The sequence below is a fragment of the Gadus morhua genome, chromosome 14 (genome assembly GCF_902167405.1).
Source record: "Gadus morhua chromosome 14, gadMor3.0, whole genome shotgun sequence".
Classification (NCBI taxonomy): Eukaryota; Metazoa; Chordata; class Actinopteri; order Gadiformes; family Gadidae; genus Gadus; species Gadus morhua.
The window spans coordinates 27462414-27490063 of record NC_044061.1 but is presented as its reverse complement, the minus strand read 5'-3'; the positions used below and the strand labels follow the sequence as shown (position 1 = coordinate 27490063).

Sequence of the window (27650 nt, the reverse complement as noted above, 5' to 3'; positions counted from 1 at the left end):
CTGGAAGCCTTGTCATCACCTCCCTTCGAGCCTTTGGGTCAAGGGGGGTTGAAGTGGCTGTCCTTTTACTCGCCATAACCTCTGCAAAGCGTGTCGGGGAGTTACATGCCCTATCGGTGAGTGATACATGCTTGAGGTGGAACTCTGATGGCTCGGGTGTCACTCTATGGCCAAATGTTGCGTTCCTGCCAAAGGTGCTTCCACGCAATCACCTTAACAAGCCCATCCAGTTAGCATGCTTTGACCCCCCCATCTGAGGAGGGTGGGTCTGAGCTGCTGTGCCCAGTGCGGGCCCTTAGGGCTTATATTTCTGCTACCGCCAGTATTCGCCAGTCTGAGCAGCTTTTTGTTTGCCATGGTGGCCCTAACAGGGACAAAACAAAGCAGAGGCTGTCCCACTGGATTGTGGAGACCATAACGCATACCTACGGGACCAGTGGTCGCCCCCCCCGCCATCCAGGGTGAGGTGACACTCAACCAGGAGCGTCTCAACATCATGGGCTGCCCTGAGAGGGGTGCCCTTGGGGACCATCTGTGCCGTGGCGTCCTGGACGTCGCCTAGCACATTCTCCAGGTTCTACCGTGTCAACGTTGCCACTCCCCATCTAATGGGCGTGGTCCTGATGCCAAGCTCTGCTGTCTCCAGGCAGTCGGGTGAGTGCTTGGATTCTTCGTGATGTTGTTGGTATTGGCCATCCAGTGCTTATTGCACCGCCTCTGGCGGTCAGTAAGGATGAAATAGAACGCAGAGTTACGTATGGAACTCCGGTTCTATGAATCCTGGACGACCGCCAGAGTTACAGGTCACTCAGAAGTCTTGTGGTTCGCGAGAAGATTCTGGGAACAGATCCTCTGTCGACACCGGGCTATATAGCCCATCCGGTGTCACGAGGGTCACAGGTGACTTTGTTGGTTTCAGTACTCGAACTGCACATGCAGTCCAGTGCTTAATGCACCGCCTCTGGCGGTCATGCATGATTCATAGAACCAGAGTTACATACGTAACTCTGCGTTCTAAGTTTTGGGTTCAGATTGCCTTTTCTTCCCACTACTTTCCTGAGCTTTACTTTTGACGGGGGAGTGGTCTGAGTGATCAGAGATGCATGCTGGGGTTTTGCGCTGTCTGAAGTCTAAAGTTCTGTGCGCGCCCTCCCCCCCCCCCCCCCCTTATGAACCAAATGTTTGAGAGGCCTTCGTGACGTCAGTTACGTGAGCTGGAATGTCCTTCAAGATGGTGAAAGGGACTCCCCCTAAGGTCAAACGCCCGGGCCAAGATGTGAGGGCTCCACCTCTCAGCAACTAGAACACAACTTCAGTCCTTTACCTGAGAACTATGGAGCACATCGTACTCCATCGTCCCTGGCTGACGAAGACCAGGAATCTGGAGGAAGACCAGGACTCTGCCTGCCAACAATAAGTACTGGTGAGTCTGCATGAACTGTACTGTTAACGATCAGACATGACTACCAAGGACCAGTTTCTTAGCAGACCAACTGCTATTGTTGGTTACCAGACGTTGAGGCTGTTTGTCCCAGACCAGGACCCAGGGTGGAGGAGGTGATGGAGCCATGCTGGGGACCAGCTGGTGAAGGAAGTCCCTCGTGGGGTTATTACGTCTCTAAAGGGACTATCACCCTCACCTCAATTTAATAGGCTGCTGCTGCTGCATCATCTACTTGGATTTAAAAGGTATGCTCTTGATTTCACATTCATTTTTAAAGTTGTAAAAAATGACTCTAACCCTTTGCCACCATTTCTATGTAAGGGCAAGTTGGAAAGAATAGAATAAATCATATTTCATCCTCTCTAACATTCCAGCCAGCACAGGTTCAAACAGGGCGTCTAAAGAATAACCTCCCCAGGGTTCAACTTCCCGGCTGTGTTACCAGACCAGGGGTCCTGGGCTGAGGAGAGCTGATGGAGGAGCCTGGAATCTGCCTGCCAACAAGTAGTACTGGTAAGTTTACTACCAGACATTACAGCAAACTACCACTGATGCCATACCGCACAAACCACTGTGTTACCAGACTATCAAACTGCCGCTGTGATTGTGCGCATACATTGGGACTAAGCCTGTTTGTTACCAACATGAGGGCGTGGCAGAGGGAGGTGATGGAGGACCACCCTGGTGAAGGATGTCCTGCTGGACGAGAGACACCAACTCTAAAGGGACGACCACTGAGGAGAGAGAGCTAGAGCCGTGCATCTGGAAGGTGAATCTGGTGCCGACGGCCCTCTACAGGCCAGGATAAGGTGAGAGACATTTGATGGCTCCATCAAATGAGGTACGAGGTTTAACCCCCAGGTTCTCAGACTAAATGCATCTGAATTCAGAGTCTCTTTGAATAAGAGTGTGCTAATTGACCGAATGTTGTATCATGAGAATAATCCATGTCATCCATCTTTATAATGCGCGGTTAAACTGCTGTGTTCAGTCTGGGGCCGACGCACCTGAGCGGCACCCCACCTGCTCCTCTGCACAGCTGGACTCCTTCAGGTCAGTCGTCCTCTGCTGAAGATATCATGGATGTTTTAACCGTTGGGTTTTTACAACTGAAGTAACCCTAGTGATTACCTGACACAAATAAGACATTCATGTAGAATTTGTATTTTTCCCCTGGTAATGTTTCAGAGGGACAAACAAACGGCATCACAGCCGAGCTCATCGCTGGACTGGATTCATCTCCTACACTCAGACCTTCACCTCATGCTGCTCACTGGGACCCTCCTCAGGGCTCTCATTGGGACTCCCCTCAGGGCGTCCATCAGGGCTCCTCCCCTCAGTGGGGGGGCTCCTGCTCCCCGCAGTCGGGTGTTCCTCAGGGTACAGTGTTAGGGAGAGATCGTCGAGGTATCGGCTGGTTTCCACATGGGATGGATATCGGACACAATGCTTCCCCAAAATGTTTAAATGTGCAAATGCTTTTTGAAATGTGTTCTTATTGTGTTTGTTGATATAAAAATACAAAATATGCAACCTGGTTGTGTGGCTTCTTCAGTGTGTTGTGAGTTTACTGCTCTCAACGTCCTGGGTCGGTCGTCAAGTAACCCCCTCTTTCCTCAGCTTAACCCCCCCTCCTCACCTAAATCCCTCCCTCGTCTACCTTAACCCGCCCCTTATCCTCACTTGAACACCCCCCAACCTCAGCTTACCCCCCCTCCTCTACCCTCACCTTAACCCCTGTACCCTCAACTTAACCTCCATCCCCCCCCCCCCCTTACACTCACCTTATTACATTTACATTTAGCAGACGCTTTTATCCAAAGCAGTAAATTTGTCAGTAAGAGAAACAACCATCTCTGTCAGTAGAGTAAGTATGTTCATAGATCGCTAGGTTAACCTGTCATTTTAACTATCATATTTATTGGACAACAGTTTAGTATCGTACAATATAACTCTGATAACGGTGTTATGGATATTTCAGGGCTGGCAAACTGCCTCTGAGCCCTAATTTAAAAGGATGGCTGACCTATAGTAACAAGCATTACAAAAGAAATTGATTAAGGACAAGTTTCTATTTCTATAATTTTATTGAAACTAGAATTCCTCTTTCACAATTAAAGGCGGTATAAAACTGCTTACATTCAACCACTGAACCATTTGGGGCGGAGCGTCGATATAACTTGTAATTCAGACAAAAACAAAATGGACCAAATATGTCAAGACATGGACACTGAACAAAAAACATTCTTATTACAAAAGGTACATTCAATATTCAAGAGTCTGGTCCGGAGGGGGGGCAGCGGCAGCTCCCTGAGTTCAACTGTGAAATGGCTGTCGCGCCGACCCCCTGAAACCGGCTGAAACCAGCTCGTCATGTTCTACTGCAGAGGGGAGGAGCCACACAAACCAGGCTCCGCCCCTTAAATTCACACATTCAGGAATGAACTTCCAGGAAACAAAACAAAGTGTCAGACATTCTTATCCGATGAGTCGTAGGCTATTTGGCATTCGTTATAAATATAAGGAAAAAGCAGAACGTAATGAGGTAGCATTTATTTAGCTTTACCATTCAGAGACCCAATCCAGAACCTGTAGACTCTGAAATCATGGTAGAAACAAAATCTACAATCCAGATTGGATTGGGTTTGGGGATTCAGTTGTGTAAACAGATTTGGTTTCCAGTAGACTGCGTCAAAGTAACAGAGCTTATCTTCAGGTTGTGGACTGGGCCTCATACTTCTCTTACTTATTCAACTGCATCAAAGTGAGAGCACTTAAGTCAAACATGAACCCAGTTCTGACGTCATTGCACGAGAAATGGGACTTGCGTAGCAATAAAACCACTAGTACAGCAACTGAAACATCCATCGCTGCTCCACAAAATAAAGACTGTTCTTGAAAGGTGTTGGAAATAAATGATTTGTTCACAACCACACTTTCAAACATCTCCTGGCGGCTTGCAATGTCGTAGGAACACTAAGTAGTCTTTTAGTTTACAAAAACATCACTATACAAAAGGAAAAGCATCACAAAGAGACAGTGTGCTGTTTAATTGTTCTTTTGCCGATATGCAACGGTGACAAAATAATCTTTGGTTTTCATTGTTGCTTGTGTTGATTGTTTTTCCTTCCGTACAAACACATCGCGATTAATTATCGGATTGGATCCCCAGCAGCCCCTCTGATTGACATACATTCATGTGCATAGATCGGAACATCCAAGACTTTCAAACACATCACCAGGCTCAAAACTTGTTAAGAGTTTATAGTAGTAGTACCTTCAACAGGCCAATATGTACTGGCCGATATCGACCCGTATCTTCAACAAATGAGTGAAAGTCACTGAATGCCCATACATGACTAAACTGTTGCGACGTAGGCTTGGAAGCGATATAATACTCTTTAACTGCGTATAAATTCTGTCTACAATGTACACAAATCCACGCGCAACAGTGAGATTCTTTAAGGACGGCTGCGAGGGGACCTTCTGATTGGTGCGCTGATGCTGATTAGAATAAAGCTCCCTTCTTTCATCATGGGGGGCCTTTGGATTCTTTTTGCCCTTTGAGAGAGAGCCCACGGCAGAGCTGATCACAGGGCAAGGGCACCGAGGTGCAAGGCTTTGATTGGGAAGCAGCATCTCAACTGATATGCTAAGCTGGCTTCCAACTTCATTCAACAAATACAAAAATGAAGCCAGTGACCAGTCGGTGGGACTTCAAAGAAATAAAATGGAAATGAGGCAAGCAAACAATTCTTTGGTTCATGGCATCTGCCACCGCAGCACATCACTTGATGAAGATGAAGACGATGATCAAACTAATCTCTACTGGACAGACAAGTGCTAATCTTCATCTACCCTACAGTAAAAACTACCAGGGTATTACTGCATGTACCCAGAAGCACAAACACCAGAGATCCCTCTTTAGGGAAAAGGTTTTCATGGTGTTTCATTCAATATTTATCTTTCTTCTTTGATTAAAGTCGCACATTTCTGCCCTACAATCATACGCTTCCTGACCCCCATGTGTGGGCCCCCCACTGAGAGAGACCCCCACGCTAAGGCCAGTTTGACGCTTTAAGGGCTGCTGGACTGCATCAATTCAAGCACTTCGGTACGCATTCTTTTTACTTCAAAAAGAAAACTCAAACTAAAGAGTCTGCAAACGACTCACATAAAAATCAAAAGAGGAGTTCCATCTGAGAGGCAGGACCGGCCTGTAGAGAACCGGCAGGGGAATACATTCACTGCAAACATCTGAGTTATTACATATTAGAACGGTTTAGCACTGAGAAGATACCCTGTCAGCCATGTAGGAGCTACATGACTTTTCAATGTGCTAAACCTTGTTCCCTGAGCAAAAAGACAATAAAATAATTTGTTAAAATTAGGTAGTATAAAACAGGACCTGCAAGGGCGACCGCAGGCGGACGCAGAAAGAACATCTTCAAACGTAGAACTGGATAATACTGGCTCGTGGTGGAGCACCGACAACCCCCCCCCCCCCCACCCCCCGTGTTCCTGACCAGGGGGTCTAGGCATTAAATACGTTGGGGAACGGCTGAGAGACGCCTCAAACACTAAGGGACTCTGGCGTCCATCGCTGCTCCAGTGAAAAAACTGCTAAGTACTGCCGAGAAATGTCAACATTCACATTCTTTGACAATCTTTTGAAACATTCATGGTGGGTGAGATTTCTCTTCGGAAAACGAGCAAACATACAAACAGAAATAAAAGAAAGAAAACATTCACTCAGAGGAGACGTTGAAGAACACATCCCAGCCGTGGTGACCTTGGTCTGCTTCTGTTCATTGTCTCTTAGAACAACAGCAAATACTGGGCAGCCAGGTCTCTGTCACGCTCTCTCTCTCACGCACACGCTCACACACTAACAGTGATCAACAGTCACACGCTCACACACGTTGACAGTTACACACACAGAGAAAGTGCCGGCTGGGAGCCGTTCTGGGTCTGTTGGTACTGATGGCAGCTTATCTCAGCGGTCACTCTTATCTTCAGGCCCGAATGGCACAGCTTCTCTTCCTCCTGCTCCTCCAGCTCCGGCTCCTCCAGCTCCTGCTCCTCCAGCTCCTCCCGGCTGACCTCCGACCCCCCGCTCTCCTCTGTGCTGAGCGAGGCGGGCCGGCTGCGGAGGCCAGAGCAGAGGACGGCCATCTCGGTGCCGTCGTGGGAGTAGCGGCCGGAGTCGCCCGTGTCCTGGCTGCCCTCGCTGCCCGACGAGCCCTCGGTGTCCAGGCAGGGCCCCTGGGGGCCCGGGCCCCGGCGGGGGGGACAGCTCCACCTCGTAGCACAGGGCTGTGGCCCCCTGGTGGTAGGACAGCGGCCTCCCGGCTCCGCTGGTCGGCACCTGATAGACATTAAGGGCACGGGTCAAACCACTGTAGAGCACGGGGCAAACCACTGTAGGGCACGGGTCAAACCACTGTAGAGTACGGGTCAAACCACTGTAGAGTACGGGTCAAACCACTGTAGAGCACGGGTCAAACCACTGTAGAGCACGGGGCAAACCACTGTAGGGCGAGGGTCAAACCACTGTAGAGTATGGGTCAAACCACTGTAGAGTATGGGTCAAACCACTGTAAAGGATGGGTCAAACCACTGTAGAGTAGGGGTCAAACCACTGTAGAGTATGGGTCAAACCACTGTAGAGTATGGGTCAAACCACTGTAAAGGATGGGTCAAACCACTGTAGAGTAGGGGTCAAACCACTGTAGAGTATGGGTCAAACCACTGTAAAGGATGGGTCAAACCACTGTAGAGTAGGGGTCAAATCACTGTAGAGTGTCAGTATAGGGGTGATCCATGCACACTGTAATGTGACACATCATTTAGAGGACAAGGTGTTGGATCAAACGTCCCGTCTGAGTCATTGGTAATCGCTGAAACCCTTTGAGGGAACCGTTCCGGTAGATCAAACGTCTCCTCTGGTCTCACCTGTATCTCCTCCACGTTCTTCTGGTCCCTCCTGAAGAACGCCCACTTCTTCTTCCTCTTCTCTTCAGGGAGGGGCTTCACCGGCCCCAGGCTGTTGATCATCAGGTCCGTTCCCCCCTTTGAAGATAAAGGAAAGTTAGGAAAGTTAGGACTTAAATCTTTTCTCTAAACCATAATGGCGACCTTAAAGTGAGTAACCATTGAAGTTGTATTCATACCTTGGCATCGATAAAGTGGTCTCCACTCATCATGGGCATCACAACCTCTTCCTCTCCCGCCTGGGCTTCAGACCTCCGAACGCCTGCTCCACCCAGACCTCCACCCAGACCTCCACCCAGACCTCCACCTGTCCTCTCACTGTACTTATCAGCAGCCAATAGTTTCCTGGACAGGAGGACAACAAACACATTCATGAGTCAGAAGCCCGACGAGAAACAGAGAGAGAGAGAGGCGACCGGAGGAAGGGGCCTCCACAAGTCTCTCTCCCACCATGAGGACGACCCAAGTACCTCCCCCTTGTGTAATGTTCTTCGTGAGTTATGTGTCGTGTGGTGTGCGATATATCACCTGCTCTGGCCTCTGCAGGCGATGATGATGGCAGACATGATGCAGAGCAAAGCCACGCACACGCCCACCAGCACGGCCGTCAGCGGTGTCTGGTTCAGGGCCAAGAAACCCTCGGAGGGAACTGCAAAGACGGGCACACAGGTTAGCTTGAGTATCACCACACCGTCATCACAAACACCAAACTAAAGGGCCGTAAACGGGGGTCCTGTATACACTATGTTGCCCCTGATGCCCCCGGCTGTAACAGATGGAGTCACGCTTTAGGGTCAGTAGACTATTGTCTCAGGAGCGGGAGCCTTCAGGCGGCCTGTTGGTCACCAAAGGTGATGAACAGGGAACTGCATCTCCTTCAGTAAGGGCAGGAGGAAATATGGTCTAGAACCTAACATGGTGACCACCTGTGTAGTCTACACCTTTGTAGTCTACACCAGTGTAGTAGACTACATACTACACAAGGTGTAGTCTACACCTTTGTGGTCTATGGCGGAAGGCCGTAACTCCGCCATCATGGTAACTCAGCTGTCATGGTAACACGGCTGTCATGGTAACACAGGTAGGGCTCAGGCTCTGGGGGAGGAGGGGCCCCTACTGACCTGGGTTGTGCGGGGGACCGTGGGCGTGGTGGGAGCCAGTGTCGGGCCCCAGGGCCAGCTCCACGGGGGGGGAGAAGGGCCCGTCACCCATCTGGTTGGAGGCCGACACCTTGACCAGGTACACCTGGCCGGGCTGCAGCCTCTCCAGCAGAGCCATGCTGCTGCCCCCTGCTGGTCAGAAACGGACGTTAGCTCCTGGTTTAGACATTCTATACATTTCATCATCTAGGTAGGATTTATTTATTGCACAATAAGTGATTTGAGACGTTTAGAAGCGACTTTCAGACACAGGTTTGTTAGATGGAGGAGCCAGGAATTATTTCACTGCAATTGGTGGGGGTTTGTAAATTATGACTTTGATTATACTTTGTGGACGTAAAAATCGTAAAAAAAAATAAAAGTTAGTAGGATAAGATGTAATAAAAGTTACATAAATATGTTTTTGTGGATTCCAGCGAGTCTCTCTTGTGACGCATTGCTCACCGTCTCTCTGCAGCACCTGCCACTGGCCGGCGGCCCAGGCCTTCCTGGAGGCGTACAGGATGGTGTAGTGCGTCACCCCCAGCTGGTCCCGGGCCGGGAGCCTCCAGGACACCAGCGCCGTGGAGTCCTGCACCAGGGACACCTTGACCTGGGAGGGGGGCTGCGTCGGGGCTGGGGGGGAGCAGGGAGTCAGTATGTATCAAGGACACCTGGGATTCCAGGTACGATCACGAGGAGCGCCACTAGCAGAGCTAACAGAGGGTCTCTGAACATACAGTATCTATCAACACCCACGGGAGGGGCTGAACCCCCTGTAACTTCCAATTCATCCAGAAATGATTAATGCAAAATGGGTTCTATTAATTAATGGGAATTTGAGATCTTATCCAACATGTGTATAAATGTGTTGCATCAGTGTGGTGTGTATTGTGTGTGTTGCATCAGTGTGGTGTGTATTGTGTGTGTTGCATCAGTGTGGTGTGTACGGTGTGTGTTGCAGCAGTTTATTGTGTACAGTGTGTGTTGCTCAGGGCGTCTCACCCTCGGGGAAGGTGCTCTGGTAGACCACGGGGCTCCAGGGTAATGTGTGTGCTGTGTGTATTGTGTGTGTTGTGTGTGCTGTGTGTATTGTGTGTGTTGTGTGTATTGTGTGTGTGTTGTGTGTGTTGCTCAGGGCGCCTCACCCTCGGGGAAGGTGCTCTGGTAGACCACGGGGCTCCAGGGACTGGACAGCTGGTCCAGGTGCAGCCGGATGGCGAACTCATAGCGGGTGTTGGGCTCCAGGTCCTGGACCAGCAGCTTCTCTTCACTCCTGCACGGACACACTCGTTATCACTGCACTAAGGAGACCGTCCAGCAGGTGGTGCTATAGAGCCACTCCGGGAGCCGGCCCCTGCTACAGGGCCGTCTCTCCATTCAGAGTAAGGGCTGCGGGACTATAACTGGCTGCTCACGCTGGAAACACTGGCGCCCAGTGTTGGATCCATTTGTCAACATTTCAACTTTAACCTGACCCCCCCTCATTCCTTTAGGCAGGAACCTGTCCCCTGTGCTGTCCCCCGTCCTCGTGTCCCTGTCCCGTCCCCTGTTCTATATACTGTCCTGTCCTCCTGTCCCCTCCTCTGTCCATACGTCCCCTGTCCTGTCTTCCAGTCCTCCAGTCCTCTGCTCTGTCCTCCTGTCCTGTGTCCCCCATCCCCCTGTCCTCCAGTCCCCTGTTCTCTATACTGTCCTGTCCATATGTCCCCTGTCCATACACCCCTGTCCTTACGTATGCAGGTAGAGCACCAGCGAGGCGTTCTTCAGCCCGTGGGCGTGGCAGCGGACGGTGTAGTTGAGGGTGCGGCTGGTGAAGGCGGGCCGGGCCCAGTGCAGGAACATGCGGCTGGAGCTGTTGGTCTGGGCGTGGAGGTGGTGGGGCGGGGGGGGCGGAGGCACCAGGCGGTCCCGCACCGCTGGAAAGAGAGGGGTGGAGAGAACAGCGTCAGGGTGGGTGGGGGCCAGGGGACTGGGGGACACTGGTGGACTGCAGTACCAGCGCTGGGGGGGGGGGGGGGGGGGGGGGGGGGGGGGGGGGGGGGGGGGGGGGAAGGACTTACAGACACATCCGGGAGTGCTGACGGTCCGGTCGGCGTGGTAACCGTCTCCAAGGGCGTTGAAGGCCAGGATCTTCACGTGGTACTTCTTCCTGGGGTCTGGGGTTGGGAAACAGAACCAGAGGGGAGGAGGACTTTAGCTGAAGACCCCGTGCAGAACGATAGACACACATGAGGAAACAACTCCTGCGAGCCCTGATGCTGCGGTCGGCTGGGCGGAGCCTCCAAGTAGCGGAGGTAGGGAGGTTTGCTTCGGAGGCTGTGATTGGTCGGTGCCTTGGTGGTGTAACACCTTGCCCCATGCTGGGTGTGACGTCGTGTGACACGTCTTTTGGCCCAGCTCGGAGACAAACACCCTATAGCCAAGGGCCATCCGTCATCCTGTCAGCGAGTCTCCACATTGGATGACCCCCCCACACCCCCCATCCCCCCCCCCTCCCTGCCCTGATTCAGACCTGCTGGCCTCGTGGTTCTATTATGCTGCAGCACAAAGCCCTCTGGAACCTTCTGGTCAGCAGCACTGACCGCTGACCTGACCCCCCACACCCACTAGGTTATTGTATAACTAGGCTATAGTTATAGTATAACTATGTCATGGTTATAGTATAACTAGGTTATAGTTATACTATAACTATGTTGTGGTTATACATCTGTTGCATTTCCCTGTTCATTGACGGGATACTGTAGAAGTCTGTGTTTTGTAACATCTGCCCTGATCTCTGTGAATGTATTAAAGATTTAACGCCGAGCACATTTCAGCCTGTAGCAGGAGGCCGTTAAAATGGGCATCTGCATTATCGTTATTATCGCTTTAATTAGTTTTGCCCTTTTAAGGACGCCTCCGTTCGTTCATTATAATAATCTATAGTTCAGAACTATAAAATATAATCAATTATCACCGGGGCCCTTAATCTATTCCTACTCACGAGCCCTAGAACAGTACGACCCCCATAAATCCTTCAGACTTTACCACCAGAACCCTGAGCTGCAACATGTCGATGGTGACGGAGATATTGATCAGGGAGGAGAGCCAGGGGGAGGAGCCTGGTCCAGGAGCGGGGGTCCTGAGAGGAGGAGCTACAGTGAGGGGAGGAGCTACAGCAAGGTTCCTGAAGTACCTGGGTTTCTCCGGGCAGGGGGGGGGCTGTTCTGTAGGTCAGGGAGTAGTGGTCAACAGAGCGACCAAAGGAAGCAGACTTCCTCGCTCCCGACACAGAAGCCTCTCAACCCGACCGCCACACGTCTTTATTTAGAGTTTGGCTCCTCCCTTTCCTGTCATGTCAGTTAAAGAACTCTGCTTCCACATGTGCTCCTCAGGAGAACAGTGGTTGGAACCGGGTCTCCACCTCTAGGGGGCCACAGTGAGCCCCCCGTCCCCCCCGTCCCATAATACAATGGCTCAGCGGAGGGGAGAGAGGGAGGGACACACACACACACACACACACACACACACACACACACACACACACACACACACACACACACACACACACACACACACACACACACACACACAAACACACACACACACACACACACACACACACACACACCCAGGGAGGGGAGGGAGGCCATGACATCTGGGCCAAGACCTTTGAACCGAACTCTGGGCAGGCTAAATCCTGCAGAGAGCAGGGGGAGGGGGGAGGGGGGAGGGCTCAAACGGGGGAGGGTTGGAACAACAAAAACATGGCAGTGCCGAAAGTCAAAGTAATGAGTGTAGCGAGGACTCAGAATGCAGAGTGCAGAGTCACCCTGAGTGCAGAGTCACCCCCCCCCCCCCCCCCCCCCCCCCCCGAGTCCCCCCCTCCACGCCCATCCTAGTGGGAGGGGCCACACATACCATGTGACCTACAGCAGGGTACTCCTTTAAAAACACTTTTCTTACATAACAGATGATTGATTGGGACTTTACAGACACATTGACGCAATAGCATCTTATCCTAGCTACCTCTGTTGTACAGGGGGAATGGGTTAACCTAGTTACTGTCGCTTTGGGTAAAAGCGTCTGCTAAACGCCATAATGTAAAATGTAAAGAATAATCTCAACAGATTCACCCCTTTAATCCGCCGCGAGTTGAGACACCCTCTGTGGACAAGTGTAGTGTGTCCTTGACACACTGCTCTGAGCGCCGCTCTGAACGCCGCTCTGAACGCCGCTCTGAGCGGCGTTCAGAGCGGCGTTCAGAGCAGCGTTCAGAGCAGCAGCCGTCCCCACAGCCTCAGGAACCTTCTCCACGCTCCTTTCCCAGATATAAATCTCAGAGGGTTCTGAGCCATCCCTTGTGTCTCTTTGTATCGGAGGACAGTTCCGCGCTGTCCGTGGTCTCCTGATGGACACGCCCCCTCAGAGAGGAGCTGGGCAGCGCTTTGTTCTGCAGAGAAAAGACGAAGCACCCCCGGACCCCCGGGGCCATGGAGCAGCAAGACCTCCCTGGGCCGTAAAACCACAGTACGCACACACACACACACACACACACACACAATGACCAACACACACACACACACACACACACACACAATGACCAACACACACACACACACACACACACACACACACACACAATGACCAACAATCACACACGCTTACCATCTATCATACACACACACACATACACACACACACACACACAGTATCCATCACACACACACACATACACACACACACACAGTATCCATCACACACACACACACACTGACCAACACACACACACTCTGACCAACACACACACACACACTGACCAACACACAGCATCCATCACACACACACACACACACACACACACACACACAAACACACACACACACACACACACACACACACACACACACACACACACACACACACACACACACACACACACACACACACACACACACACACACACACACACACATACACACACAGAGTAGCCGAGATGTAGTTCACTTTGTGATGAGTTAAATCGTGGGCTAGCCCAGCGCTAACCACTGCTGCTGTGAGAGACTCATAACGTAGCACAGCGCAGTTAGCCGGATCGATGTAGCATATCACCACATGAGGGCTCGACTGGATCAGAGTCAGCAAGCAGGACGTGAGGCAACTGACAGGCCACCCAATGAAAGGCTCTCTGGGTCTGAACATCTGGGATTATGTCATTCTTTTGTACTCTAATGCTGAAGTGTTATCTACCGTAATCTACCGCACCAACGTGCACCTCATGGCCCTGTGGTGAAGAGCAGAAACAGTGGAGGGGAGGAGGAGGAGGAGGAGGAATACACACACCACGGATAAATCCTCTCCCTGCGGCCGTAGTGTAGCTGTCAGACCCCCATGCTCGCGTTTAGCCCAGCGTGTGCTCACGTGTATTCTGTGCATATGAGAAGACAGGCCCTCGTGCGTGGCCGGGCCCCTCACATGCATTCCTCTTTCCGGCCGGCCCCTCAATCACACGGGGCTCCCAGGCTGACCCCCCCCCAGTGGAGAGTGTCGGTCTGTTTACACACAGAGAGTTAGGGGCTCGCCCTTTCAGGACGGAGCCACCGCACGTGTGTGTGTGTGTGTGTGTGCGTATGTATGTGTGTGTGGTTGGTTATGTAAGAGTTTAAATAAATAAAGATAATAATGGGTATGTGTTGTGGATAATGTTTAATAGCTACTATGAGTCTCTAAAAGGATTTATAAGATACTAGACCTGTCAATTTTTTTTTAATATTTTTTCAAAAACTCACTTTTAAGTCCTTGTAAGTTCTGACGTCTCAGATATATTTTTCACTATAAGTTCCATCCTAGCTGCTGTCCACAGACGCTCCTCCTCTGAGAGCCACCAGGAGGACACAGACCACATGGCTCAGGGCTGACTCAGAGAGGGATTCGGAAACGACATGTTTTTCAAAGCTAATAAAGCGAACTCTCTCCCTCCAAAGTTAAAAGCGAGAATGTGTTGGTGTTTGGTTCTGCGTGCAACCCTGGGAGCAGCAGGCTCCTCTCTATTCCCTCCACATGGGAGGTCAGAAGAGGGCTTTCTCCACCCTCTGTGGACTCAACTGAGCCCCTCCTCAACCCCCACCGTGAGCTGCTAAAACGGCACAGAAGCCTTTGGTTTGATTCCAACCCTTTGCCTTGGATCAGATGGTAGAAATGTGTATTTCTTTTACATTCTGGTTTCAGCTTGTGCCCCTCGGTTCATCTCGGTGTTAAAAGTGGAACTTCAATGGGAGGCTTTGATGTAAATGATCCCGCGGCTATCCTGCTCAGAGCTGCGTAAAACAGCCAGTAAATCTCTGTCACAGTGACATCTTTCCCCCCCTGCCAAAGCCTCATCTATCGATCCTTTGTGCACGACACACAAGAGGAAGCGCCTTTTCTGCGACGCAGGCACAATGTTCCCCAGCACGCTCCCCATTTCGGTTATTTCACATTCAGATGGTTCCTCACTGCAGTGCTCTGGTCAACAGGGATAGCCTGCAGCTAGTCCATTAAGCTAATGAAATCCGGTCTGCGGGGAGTGACCGCGGTCGTAACCCGGGACATCGGTGAGCTGAGCCGATATCAGGACCATCAACGGCAGAGTGCTGCTCTGAGAGACATGGTGGGTGCAGAGTGCTGCTCTGTTCCCTCATTCTTCTCCGGCCACCTGGCTGGCCTGGGGCCACAGATGGTCAGTTGTCCACTCCTCTGCCCCCCCCCCCCCCCCCCCCCCCCCCCCTCTGACCTGCACCCCCCCACCCCTCTATCTCACATGGCACAGGGATCCCAGCGAAAGGCCAAGCAGACAATCCCTGCCCCAGCCAGCAGCTGCGGGGACAGAGCCCCACATTGGGACCGGATCAGAGGTCATGGGGTCGGGGGGGGGGGGGGGGGGTGTTGGCCTGCTCTCCTCCAGGCCCCGTAAACCCCTGCATACCACATGAAGAGAGCCAATCAATCACCCGCTGCTCTGGCCGTCGATAGGAAGTGGCTGCCAGTTTCAAAACAACGGGTGCCCATGGGCAAGAACCACTGCCAGGTCCAGTAGGTTCCCTTTTCTGATTCCTCTTAAATGTGAATTGAACCGTTTTGACGCAAAACAAAACTAAATACTGCCGACAGCGGCACCAAGACCAGCAGGGACCGCAAGGACCCAGGGACCCCCAGACCCAGTCCAGGGCCCCCCTGACCCAGTCCAGGGACCCCCTGACCCAGTCCAGGGACCCCCAGACCCAGTCCAGGGACCACACACCATAGTTAGTTCTCTCAAAATGGCGGAGCATGGCCAACCAAATCTCCCATGATGCTTTGCGTGGCTCACCCAGGCCTCCTATGGTGTGTCGGCTGTCGGAGGGCCTCAGCAGCAGGGCGGGGCCCTCGGGGCGGCTCTCCTCGTGGTAGTAGACCCGGTAGCCCAGGACCCGGACGGAGTGGCCCGGGGCCAGGGACCAGCTGAGGCTGAGGGTGGTGCAGTTCAGGGGGTCCACGGTCAGCAGGGGGGCCAGGGGCACTGGGGGAGAGAAAGAGAAAAAACAATACATTGCTGTCAGACCAGTGATAAAACATATTCATGACAATCACGTTAAATAGTCTATCTATAGCGCTACTTCCTATATGCGTGCGTTCTGTTCTTTCTTGATAATAATAATAATAATAATAATAAATTAAATTTATATAGCGCTTAATATGGTACTCTAAGACGCTGAAATGAAGCGCCTCGATAAGCTCCCTTCTGCAGGTGAACCCAGATAAAATACTTTTCCACGTCTCAGCCCGTCTGGACTAAAACTCAACCCTGGAGTTAACCTGGAGTTAGCGCGCACCTTAGGGTCGCGCTCTGTTTAATTAACGAACATAACATGCTCAGTATGCACATAACATGTCCAGCACGCACATGTAATGTGCGTGCTGGACATGTTATGTGCATACTGAAGTTCTGAACATGCACATTCATTCAGTCATTCTTTCTGGGGGTGAGACTCCACATAGAGGGGCCGCAGCCTTCAGTCCAGGAGCAGGGAGGGAGGGGGACAGGTTTGTGTTCTCGCAGCGTAGGAGGATTCCTGTGGGTGTGATCCTGGGAGAGAGAGAGGCAGACCCTCCCCCGGCCGGCCGAGAGCCGCTCTAAGGGCCCCTATTCTCCCCCCGCCGCGGACCGCCTCTCTTTATGGCCCCTGACTGAAGCCATCCTAATGCCACTGACAGTGGGGGTCAAAGGTTGCGGAGTAGCAAACGCAATGCCTGAACGAGATTATTAGAGAGCTGCTCTACCTCTCTCCCTCTCCCTCTCTCTCTCTCTCCCAATCTCTCTCTCTCTCTCTCTCTGTGTCTATGTGTGTGTGTGTGTGTCTATGCGTTTCTATGCGTGTGTGTGTGATTGTGTTAAAAATGTGCGTCCGGCTCCCTCCTCATATCTACTTTGATTCTGTACTCTGATGACCGCTGACCAGAGACAAGCCCGGGCAGTAGCCAGTAACCCGTAACAAGTAACCAGTAACCAGTCACACGTTCTTATGCCCAGGATGACAGTCTGTGTGTCCATCCGCTCTGACCACATGACCTTCGACCTCACCCACCTTTGGCGCTGGAAGCCTTGGGGGTGCGGTGGGAGGTCCAGGCGGAGGGCTCGCCCCAGCCGGCCCCGGTGGCGGCCGTGATGCGCAGCAGGTAGGTGGTGTCGGGGCGGAGGTCCGTCAGCAGGTGCTGGCCCCGCCCCCCGGGGAGCTCCAGCGTGGTGGGCGTCGGCTCGGCGCCGCTGCGGAACGCCAGCCGGAGCGCCGTGATGCGGCCGCGGCTCAGCTTGGCAGGCAGCGGCGCCCAGGACACCGCGATGTCCGTCGGGCTGCGGCTGGTCAGGCTGAGCTCAGGGGCCCGCAGCGGGACTGGGGGACAAGAGACACACAGAGGGGCCGTAAGCACTGAGATCAGGGGCCCCAGAGGGACAAGAGACACACAGAGGGACGGTCAGGGGCCCCAGGGGGACAGGAGACACACAGAGGGGCCGTTAGCACTGAGATCAGGGGCCCCAGGGGGACAAGAGACACACAGAGGGCCGAACAGGGGCCCCAGGGGGACAGGGGGGACAAGAGACACACAGAGGGCCGATCAGGGGCCCCAGGGGGCCAGGAGACACACAGGGGGCCGGTCAGGGGCCCCAGGGGGACTGGGGGGACATGAGATCAGTAAAACCTCATGAAGACTGTTCAGACATTAACTCAAACCCTGCTCAGGGTTTATCGGGGCCCCCCCTGCTGAGGGCCAGTCCAGGGGTTGTGGTGGGAATCAAACCGGCAGCTCACCGTCTTCCAGCGTCTTGCCCACCACGGGGTCCGACATGCAGCTAGCGCCCATGGGCATGTAGGCCACGATGTAGAAGGTGTAGTTCCGCGCGGGCTCCAGGTCGTCGATGATGTAGCGCGTCGTGTCGTTGCCGATGACGACTTGGTACTCCTCGTTGTTCATGCCTGGCCAATCACACAAGAGAACAAAACAGAAGAGTTTAGTAACGGATAACATGTGGGCTCGGGAGTGCAGCCTCCCGTCTGAGTCTCCCACTCATGGTCGGGACGGACTTGTGTTTCTCATTAGGAGGGATTAAAGAAACGACACAAAGGCCTTAACTTAACTTAACTTAACTGGCAGCCCGGGCCCACAGAGCGACTCCTGACCCGGTAAACAAAACCCTTGAGCAAACACACAAGAACCTCGCCTGGAGCGTGAATAGCCAATAAGTGTGTGACAAAGGCCTTCCTGTCCGCCCCCACACCCTGAGACTAGCACCCTTCATCACACGGCCTAATTAGCCCCTCTCTCTGTTAATTAGCCCCTCTCTGTCAGTGGCCCCTCCCCCGTTCTGCCCTCCTCAGGTGCAGAGCGCTCGGTCTCTCCATTGATTCGCTCATGCGCCGGACTGAATGTGTCACTGAGTCTGAATCAACTAAAGCCTGAACAGAGCCAAGTGCCTTAGGAGATGGAGGAGGAGGGGGAGAGAGAGAGAGGGAGAGAGAGAGAGAGAGAGAGAGAGAGAGAGAGAGAGAGAGAGAGAGTTGAAGTTGTTTCCCGGTATACTCCGGCAGGTGCGTGGGTTCTGTGCGTTCCCGCTGGCCGCGTCCAAAGGCTCTCTGCTGAATGCTCCTACCACAGGCGGAGGCTCTCTGGGGGGACGGGGGATTGTCTGAGTGGCTGTCAGTCAACAGCAGAGGAGCACCAGGCTCCCAGGGCGGCTGAGGGTGTGAGGGGGTCTGCAGCCACACTGACGCCCTTGTGCTGCTACTGAATAGTTTGCTGAGCAGCGTGTCAGCGTATCAGATCAGGGGGGCTGTGTCTCTCCACGCGCCCCACGGGGGTACAGTCCACCAGGACCGGCACCCAACGCTGACGGAAAACGCTCTTACTACCCCCGGCCGGCCGTAGCGACCCACCAGTCCCCGGACCCCCGGCGGGCTGCAGCACTATTGAGAACAGATGGGCCCCCCCGCCCACATTCCACCCTCTGGGCCATGAGGAAGTCGATTTCAGGTTCTCTAGCGGTCGGCTCCAGGGCTAGGGAGTCAACGCAACACGGACCATACCACACGCTTTAGAGGGAGGGCTAAACATGGACCATACCACACGCTTTAGAGGGAGGGCTAAACATGGACCATACCACACGCTTTAGAGGGAGGGCTAAACATGGACCATACCACACGCTTTAGAGGGAGGGCTAAACATGGACCATACCACACGCTTTAGAGGGAGGGCTAAACATGGACCATACCACACGCTTTAGAGGGAGGGCTAAACACGGACCGTACCAAACACTTTGGGGCGGGGGGAGTCCGTAAAAGTGGATCAGTCCACACGCTTTGCGGCGGGGGGGTTTGTTTATAACCGGTCCTCCGGTGTGCGCTCACCTTCGGCCTTCATGTAGTGGACGGAGTAGGCGATGACCTTGGCGGCGTTGTAGAGGGGGCGGTCCCAGGCCAGCAGCACGGCGGTGCTGGACACGGCCTCGGCCCGCAGGCCGCGCGGGGCGCTGGGCCGGTCCTCCGACACCACCACCACCAGCCGCGCCGCGGCCAGGACGCAGCCCAGCGCGCTCTCCGCCTGGCACTGGTACACGCCGTCGTCCTCCGCCGTGAGCTGGTTGATCACCAGTTTGCTGTTGAAACCACACACACACACACACACACACACACACACACACACACACACACACACACATACAAACACACACACACACACACACACACACACACAGACACACACACACACACACACACACACACACAATGAGGATTAGGAATGGGAGTGGGTCGGTGTGGGGGTCCCTGGGGCGTCTGGTCGGCTGTTATTGCCCTCTGAGGGGAAGGAGGAAGTGACTCTAGTGCCGTGGGCTCTGGGGTTAATTATTGAGCTTCCTCTCTGGTGAGGACACACAGCTGATGAATATTTGATTCCAATGGTTTGGGAACAGGAAGCCGCGGCCGTATAAGGGAACAGGCCTTCACTGTGTTGAGCCCCAGCATGCATGAGGTCACTGACCACCACCTGAGGGCCCCCAGTGTGAGGAGCAGGTGGTGGGCGGGGCCTACCTGTTGTACATCTTGACGCGGCCGTTGGGGCGAACCCTCTCGCCGTTCTTCAGCCAGGTGACGAGGGGGGCGGGGGCGCCAGCCGCCGCGCACACGAAGCGGGCCGTCCCGGCGCGGGGGCGGGTCAGGCTCTGGGGCGCCTCCACCAGGGAGGGCGGGGCTAGAGCGACAGCAACAGACCAACGTCAGCACCATCAACAGGGCAGGAGCACCACCCACCACCCCACCATGTCCACCCTCAGGAACTCCACCCACCACCCCACCATATCCACCCTCAGGAACACCACCCACCACCCCACCATATCCACCCTCAGGAACACCACCCAGCACCCAACACCAGAAGCACCACCCAGCACCAACCTAAGGAATACCACCCAACCCTGTCCCCGCTCAGGAACACCACCCAGCACGCTCAGAAAAGCACCACCATCAGGAACACCACCCAGCACCCATCATGTCCACCCTCAGAACACCACCACCATCAGGACCCCCCCCCACCCCACCACGCCCCACCCTCAGCCCCGGGGGCGGAGCCTCACCGAGCACGGTAACGTTGGCGTGGGCCAGGCTGTGGGTGCGGGTCCCGGGCGTGGAGGCGCGGCACACGTACACCCCGGCGTGCTGCGGCCGCGCGGCGGACAGCACCAGGTTCCCGTTGCCGAGCACCCGGCTGTGATGCACGTCGATGGAGCGCCCGTCGGCGCGGCTCCAGGAGATCAGGGGCCGCGGGCTGCCCGTCGCCAGGCACTCCAGCACCGCGCTGTGGTGCAGGGCCACCGAGGTGTTCTGGGGCCCCGCCACGATCAGGGGCCTCTGGGGGGGAGGGGGGAGGAGGGCTGGGGGAGGGAGGGGAGGGTTTAGACAGAGGGCAGCAGCTTTTAATTATCTTATCCTAGCTACCTCTGTTGTATGAACAAATGTACTTTTTGTAAGTCGCTTTGGATAAAAGCGCCTGCCTATCGCCCTAAAGGTAAATGTAATGTGGCTCAGGAGGTAGAGCGGGTTGGCTGGTAGCCCGAAGGTTGCTAGTTCGATCCCCGGCTCCTCCTAGCTGAGTGTCGAGGTACCCCGAGCGAGACCCCTCACCCTGACTGCTCCTGACGAGCTGGCTGTCGCCCTGAGTGGCTGACTCCGCCGTCGGTGGGTGAATGTTTGAATGTGAGGCGGTATTGTCAAGCGCTTTGAGTGGCCCGTGCACTAACAGACGTCGCTCCTCCGGTTAAAGTTTGTCTAAAATTGAAGCCCTCAAACGAGCGGCCGGTCACTAGCTTCTAAAGTCGTTAACTTCCTGCTGAGCCATGACCCCGTGACCTCTGACCTACCGGGCGTGACGGTGAGCGTGGCCTCCACGCTGCGGCGGCGGTTGGCGATGTTGGTTGCTATGCAGCGGTAGTTGCCGGCGTCTTCCGCCCGCACGGCGTGGATCTGGAGAACGCCGCCGGGAAGCACGGTGAGTCTGGACGGAACCGGACGAGACAACGTTAACACAGAGAGGGTCTCACAGGGTCCGACGTTGATCATACGGAGCATTATGGGATGGTTTCAGATTCAACAAACGTTATAATGTTGGCTTGGTTTGACTTCTGTTCATAACCAACATCAGAACATCAGAACATCAGAACGGACTAAAAGGAGCCCCTGAAACCCTCCAGTACCCCTAAGGGTCGGGACCCCCCTCTGAGAAACACTCGAGAGTAAGAAATGCGATTATATTATGACATGATTGCTAAATAGTTCAATATATTGAACTACGGTAGTGGTATGAAGACCTTTCAGAGTTAACATGGGTTTACATTAGGTGAACTACGGTAATGTTAGGGATGTGAGGCGAGGCAGACCTTTCAGTGTTAACATGGGTTTACATTAGGTGAACTACGGTAATGTTTAGGATGTGAGGCGAGGCAGACCTTTCAGTGTTAACATGGGTTTACATTAGGTGGACTACGGTAATGTTAGGGACGTGAGGCGAGGCAGACCTTTCAGTGCTCAGGGGCAGGGTGACACGGTTGAACTCCCAGGTGATGATGGGGGGGGGGTTGGAGTTAATGCTGCAGGCCAGCCGTCCCACGGAGCCCTCGGTCACCACAATGGAGGAGGGCTGGCTCGTGAAGGAGGAAATACCTGGGAGGAAACGCAAAGGGAAACGTTAGAGCGGAACCTTTTTACCTGGTTTCCAGGTTAGTCTTTGCCTTCTTTTGAGGACTTTGAACCCGAATGAGGAAAAGGAACACATCCTACCCTCCAGTATTGATCATGTTAAAAAGAACACAAACAAATCTAGAAGAGACAATTTGTTTGGATGTGAGTTCTGTTTGATTCAGTTTGGATGTGAGTTATGTTCGCTTCAGCTTGGATGTGAGTTCTGTTCGATTCTGTTTGTTCAGTCATATGGCTCCACTACACATGTCCAAATCGAGGAGAAATATGCCACCAACTCATGCTCCCTTGACTACACCTTTCACTTCGTGTTTTAAAACTAAATTTTTTCTACATTTCATTTATAAAATTTGGACCCATTGGAAGTCTACGAGCTCAGGAAACCAAACGACTGGTAAAGCCAGGACCTACAAAGCAGGTAGAAGCTCCACCTCCTCCTGGGTGGAGCTTCTGGGGTCTGAGGAAACAGGAGGCTGTAGGGCTGCTCCTTACAACCCTGATCCATCAGTGTGCGTACAGCGTGTTAAATACCCCCATACACCAGCGCATCAATACCACTGCTGCATCCCAATGACAGCCTCCCTGGGTCACGCCCTCCCTAGGCCACGCCCTCCCTAGGCCACGCCCTCTCTGCGTAACACGGGCAGGACATAAAGGGGCCGAGCAGCACACAACCAATCAGAGTATCCGACGGCTCTGATCCTAAAACAGCCAACGCTCTCAGACTTCGCATGTTGAATCGGACCAGACAGCCTCCGCGTGGTTCCAAAGGCTTCCATCACAGCTGAACACACCAAACTGATTTGTTCCTCGTCCGAGTCTCCCCACACGTTTCAGATGGCCAACGGTTGGGCCAGTGTGTTCCACACTTCAGACCCCCGCTGTCGCTCTTCCTCCTGTGTTTCCTAGTTCAGGAGGAAACCGGCCATTAGCTCTGTTCTTTCTTGTCCGTTTTTAAACTTTGCTCTCTTCAGATATGTCAACAAGTCGCGGCTGCTGCCCTTTGACCTCTGAGCTGTCTCTCTCCTGGCGTTCCTGACGGGCTCCGGGCCCCTGGCCGATCCCAGGCCGGCACAGGAAGGGGCGCTAAGGTGAACCATGTGGTTGCGGACGCGTGGCAGAAACTAAACACACTAAAGCCTCGTGGCTTCAGGTCTCACTCCGCTGATCCCTCAGAGCTACAGACGCCCGCTGCACGACCGGGTGATGGATGGGCTCCACTCGGTGGTCTCTGACACGCAGAGACATTCACCACGACCCTTGCTCCACCCTCCCTCCCAGAAAGCAGGGGGCCCACTGCTCTGCAGACGAGGAGACGCTGCCCCCCTCGGGCCAGGGCGGGGGGCCGGTGGCGGCGGGACTGCCAGGTGTCACGGTGCCGAACCGCCGGGGGGGGGGGGGGGGGGGCTCCAAGAGCAGGCAGACTCTGGGAGGGTCCTGACGCCATCCCGGCCCACTGACAGCTGGGGAGCGGAGAGAGAGGAGCCTTCGCCTGAGAGGAGCAGAGCGGTTCAGGAGCAGAAGGCGACGAACAGAGGAGTGTTCTCTCAGGACGATGCGTCTCACTCTGCCGCTCAGCAGAGCTTCTACTTAGCCCAGAGCGAAGCATGATAGTTACTGAAATATACAATAAACAAATACTTTGAAAAGATTTTAACATCTTTTAATCAAATGTTATGATCAAATCTTCTCTGTTTGTTGTCCTTCTGAAAGCGTGGTAGTGTATTGGGGAGGGGAGACATGCTGAGACATGCTGGGGGGGGGGGGGGGGGGAGAGGGGGGGTGGGCGGCAACATGGGGGGGGGGGGCATCATACTGGAGAGGGGGGCTGGGGGGCAACATGGGGGGGGGTATCATACTGGAGAGGGGGGCTGGGGGGCAACATGGGGGGGGGGGGAGCATCATACTGGAGAGGGGGGGTGGGGGGCAACATGGGAGGGGGGGTATCATACTGGAGAGGGGGGCTGGGGGGCAACATGGGGGGGGGGCATCATACTGGAGAGGGGGGGTGGGGGGCAACATGGGAGGGGGGGTATCATACCGGAGAGGGGGGCTGGGGGGCAACATGGGGGGGGGAGCATCATACTGGAGAGGGGGGGTGGGGGGCAACATGCTGTTCTGATCGCCGGTTCCAGAGCCGTACTCTGCTGGACCTGTTTAATTGAATTAGCTCTGAGCGGTCAGGCCTCTCGTGTGAGCGAGCGGTCGGCTGTTCTGCTCGGAGCTTTGATGTGAGCTGAGGAGGAGGGCGGGGGGGGACCCCTCACCCTGACTCCCTGACCCCCCCATCCTAACACACCAGGTCTGAACCAGGGTTAATGAGCTGAATGGTAGAAGCTGAGGAGTGCATGGGAACCACTGTTGGCTGTACTGGTCTGTACTGGGCGCCCTGCCTCCCTCTAATGGTATTGGATCGGTAAACAGGGTCATTGATTATGGATCAGCCCTGAGCAGGGTTGTTGGGGTGTCAGGCGCTCAGAGGAGACGACCTTCGCTAGCCGCTGATGTTTCCCTCGACCCCTTCATGTTTATTTATGTAAGGATCCACTGAGGGGAAATGATCCATACAGTGAGTTCAGTATTGATTATCTTTACTTCAATATTGATTTACTTAAGTTCGCTAACAGTTACTGACAGTTTTTTGTTTTCGAATTCCTTCAGAAGTGTCTTATGTGAATAAGTAAAAGGTCTGAAAAATCTTCAAGAAAGGGCCATCAAGGGTTTTCACGCTCCGTGAAATCAAACGTTTACTGAGCCGCTTTCGTCAGAGGCAAATACCTCGTTCTTTACTTCTCCCAACACAAAGAGGTTACGGCCATCTGTCTCTCCCGGCTTACCTCTCACCTTTCACCTCTGACCTCTGCCAATCCTAGCCAGCGCACAGCTCCGGCCTATTCTTGTGTGACCACCCCAGAACTCTGCTGCTGCTGTGCAAAGCTTTGGTTTCTAGAAACTATCCATCACTCAGGGAAAACCCCCGCACTTAAAACAACACAAACGCTGATCTTTACTGCTCTTTTTCAGCCTCTTGACTGCAATAACTCAGGATTGTTGCAACCACAATATGGCTACGGCCCGGGGATGAACTATCACTGGTTACAGGACAGAACTAAAACGTAACATGACATAATTATCACTGGTGACCAATTATTCAGGCCAATCTTTGACTTTAAAGGTCAGGGCTGCCCATGTATTTCTACTTTAACTGGCTATTGGTTATTCTCTCCCCTCCTCATCGGTCAGACTGGGAGCAAATGATGAACGCACTGCTGTTTGATCCGACTGCTCCTCTGGTCGACTGTTCCCTCTGCATGAGAACATTCAGATGTTTCTCCAGAGCAGAATCTACGACCTACAGCAGGTTTAGATTCACCCTCTGGGAGGGGGGGGTCTCGACCCGGAGCAGAACAGAGGCTAAGGCGCTCAACAGATCCGTCAGTGGCGGGCTGGCAGGTCTACAGCCCCCCTCAACCCCCCCTCACAGTGTGACGGTCAGCTGACCGCTGGGCGCCCACGACACAAAGAGCCCCCATCAGCCGCTGACCTAGGAGTGGAGGGGGGGGGGAGAGGAAGGGTCAGAGGGAGAGCACTCCCCCCCTCCTCCTCCCCCTTCACTTCCTTATCTGACCACAAAGTTACCCAATCACTCAGCACACACCCTCCACTCACTGAGACAGAGCTTTATGGGCTCCAATCTCGCAGGCCGCTGGAGAGGAGCTCAGTCCACAACAGGTGAAGGCCTCACTCTGTGAGGTGTTCTGCTCCGAGGGTCTCCAGACCTCCTCGACGGCCCCTAAACCCGTCTACTGAGGGGGTCTAGAAAGTGGACGATGAAGAGACTGATAAAGACTTTAGGTGAGACTGATAAAGACTTTAGGGGTAGAACGCTGTCCCAGGGATTACAATCTATTGAACCATTTTTAGTAACCTTTGACCCCGGGGCAGCTCTGTCCCTGGAAACCATAGCAACCCTTTATTTCCCGCAGCGTTGAAGAACAACATGGCGGGTGGGAAGTTATTTTACTAAAGGGTTTTTCACTCAGCGGCGGTGTCTGACTGTGTCAGTCGCCCTCGTATTACTGCGCCTTCTAATTGAGCCGCGCCTCGGAGAGTCAAACGTTGTCCTTAGCAACCGAACCCGGCGTCCGCGTACCCCCAGTCCCTCTTCGTGTACCCCCAGTCCCTGTTCGTGTACCCCCAGTCCCTGACCGCGTACCCCCAGTCCCTGTTCGTGTACCCCCAGTCCCTCTCCGCGTACCCCCAGTCCGTGTTCGCGTACCCCCAGTCCCTGTTCGTGTACCCCCAGTCCCTGTTCGTGTACCCCCAGTCCCTGTCCGTGTACCTCCAGTCCCTGTCCGTGTACCCCCAGTCCCTGTCCGTGTACCCCCAGTCCCTGTCCGCATACCTCTAGGCCCTGTCCGCATACCTCCAGGCCCTGTCCCCGTACCTCCATCAGCCTCCTCCCCACCGGTGTGAGGGACAGAGGGCTGCTCTACTGTACGGCGACAGTAAGAGTCAAGGTCAGACGGGGGTCACTGCAGGACCTCCACAGAAGAGGCTGAACGTCTCCGCCGTTGGTGTGAGAATGAGTGAATGTTCGGCAGTATTGTAGAGCGCTTTGAATGGCCACTGGTTAGAAAAGCGGTGGGGGGGGGGGGGGGGGGGGTCGGTCGGGGAAGTAGAGCCCCTCCCCTCTGAGGGACTGGTCCCAGGGCCTGAGGCAGACTCACTCAGCCGGCCATCTTTCAATCAGCCATCAATCTTGAGTCTATTGACATTAGTCACGTGAACGGCCCATGTGTCACATGCCAGCATCAAAGACAGATCCCCACTGTTCCTCAGAGCGCAGGGTTTGGGAGCTGGCTTCAGTAGCAGGCAGGAACCGGCCAGGTGCCCTACCTCAACCTCACAAGATATGTGGAGCACAAATTAATGAAATGTGTTTTAAGTTCATCAATGATTAATGGGCCCGTCTCCCATGAAAACATCTTTAGAGATGGGATTTGCTTTCATCTCACATTTGAATGAAAATGAACGCTGCCCACGAGAAAACCGAGGCATTCTTCGATAAGAAACCAGGCTTTATAAATGAACCTCCAAACCAAGCCTTTGACTCCAGACCTAAACACAACCTGACTTGTTGCGGTCCCCGGCCCAGCTGTCCGCGGGTCTCTGGACAAACAAATGGCTCTAAAGACCCCCCCCCCCCCCCCCCCTCTGAGAGGGCACTGAGGGGCAGAGCGGACAAAAAGGGTCAGGGTGAAAAGCTTTCCATTCTTCAGCGGGAGCAGAAAGCCATTGTGTGGCCCCTGGCCCTGGCCCCTGCTCCGCTGG

At 53.9% G+C, this 27650-nt stretch overlaps 1 protein-coding gene and 1 long non-coding RNA gene across 2 annotated transcripts in view; one reads left to right on the top strand and one right to left on the bottom strand.

Moving 5' to 3' along the window:
• The first annotated feature begins 1473 nt into the window (after nt 1-1473).
• Nucleotides 1474-2937, top strand: LOC115559078 (uncharacterized). Its single transcript, XR_003979416.1, has 5 exons — nt 1474-1689; nt 1819-1957; nt 2094-2253; nt 2436-2497; nt 2633-2937. It is a non-coding gene; the product is annotated as an uncharacterized LOC115559078 (long non-coding RNA).
• A 575-nt stretch (nt 2938-3512) lies between these two features.
• prtga (protogenin homolog a (Gallus gallus)) overlaps nt 3513-27650 on the bottom strand; it is a 27504-nt gene continuing 3366 nt past the window's right edge. The window contains exons 3-19 of the mRNA XM_030377998.1: nt 22136-22280; nt 21482-21615; nt 20699-20995; nt 20160-20319; nt 19479-19726; nt 17886-18050; nt 17163-17468; nt 15908-16096; nt 10641-10736; nt 10313-10496; nt 9726-9853; nt 9043-9213; nt 8560-8727; nt 7967-8087; nt 7618-7783; nt 7400-7516; nt 3513-6812 (exon numbers count right to left, since the gene is read on the bottom strand). Coding sequence (XP_030233858.1) covers nt 6441-6812; nt 7400-7516; nt 7618-7783; nt 7967-8087; nt 8560-8727; nt 9043-9213; nt 9726-9853; nt 10313-10496; nt 10641-10736; nt 15908-16096; nt 17163-17468; nt 17886-18050; nt 19479-19726; nt 20160-20319; nt 20699-20995; nt 21482-21615; nt 22136-22280 — 3167 coding nt within the window. The 3' untranslated portion in view covers nt 3513-6440. The remainder of the gene's footprint in view (nt 6813-7399; nt 7517-7617; nt 7784-7966; nt 8088-8559; nt 8728-9042; nt 9214-9725; nt 9854-10312; nt 10497-10640; nt 10737-15907; nt 16097-17162; nt 17469-17885; nt 18051-19478; nt 19727-20159; nt 20320-20698; nt 20996-21481; nt 21616-22135; nt 22281-27650) is intronic.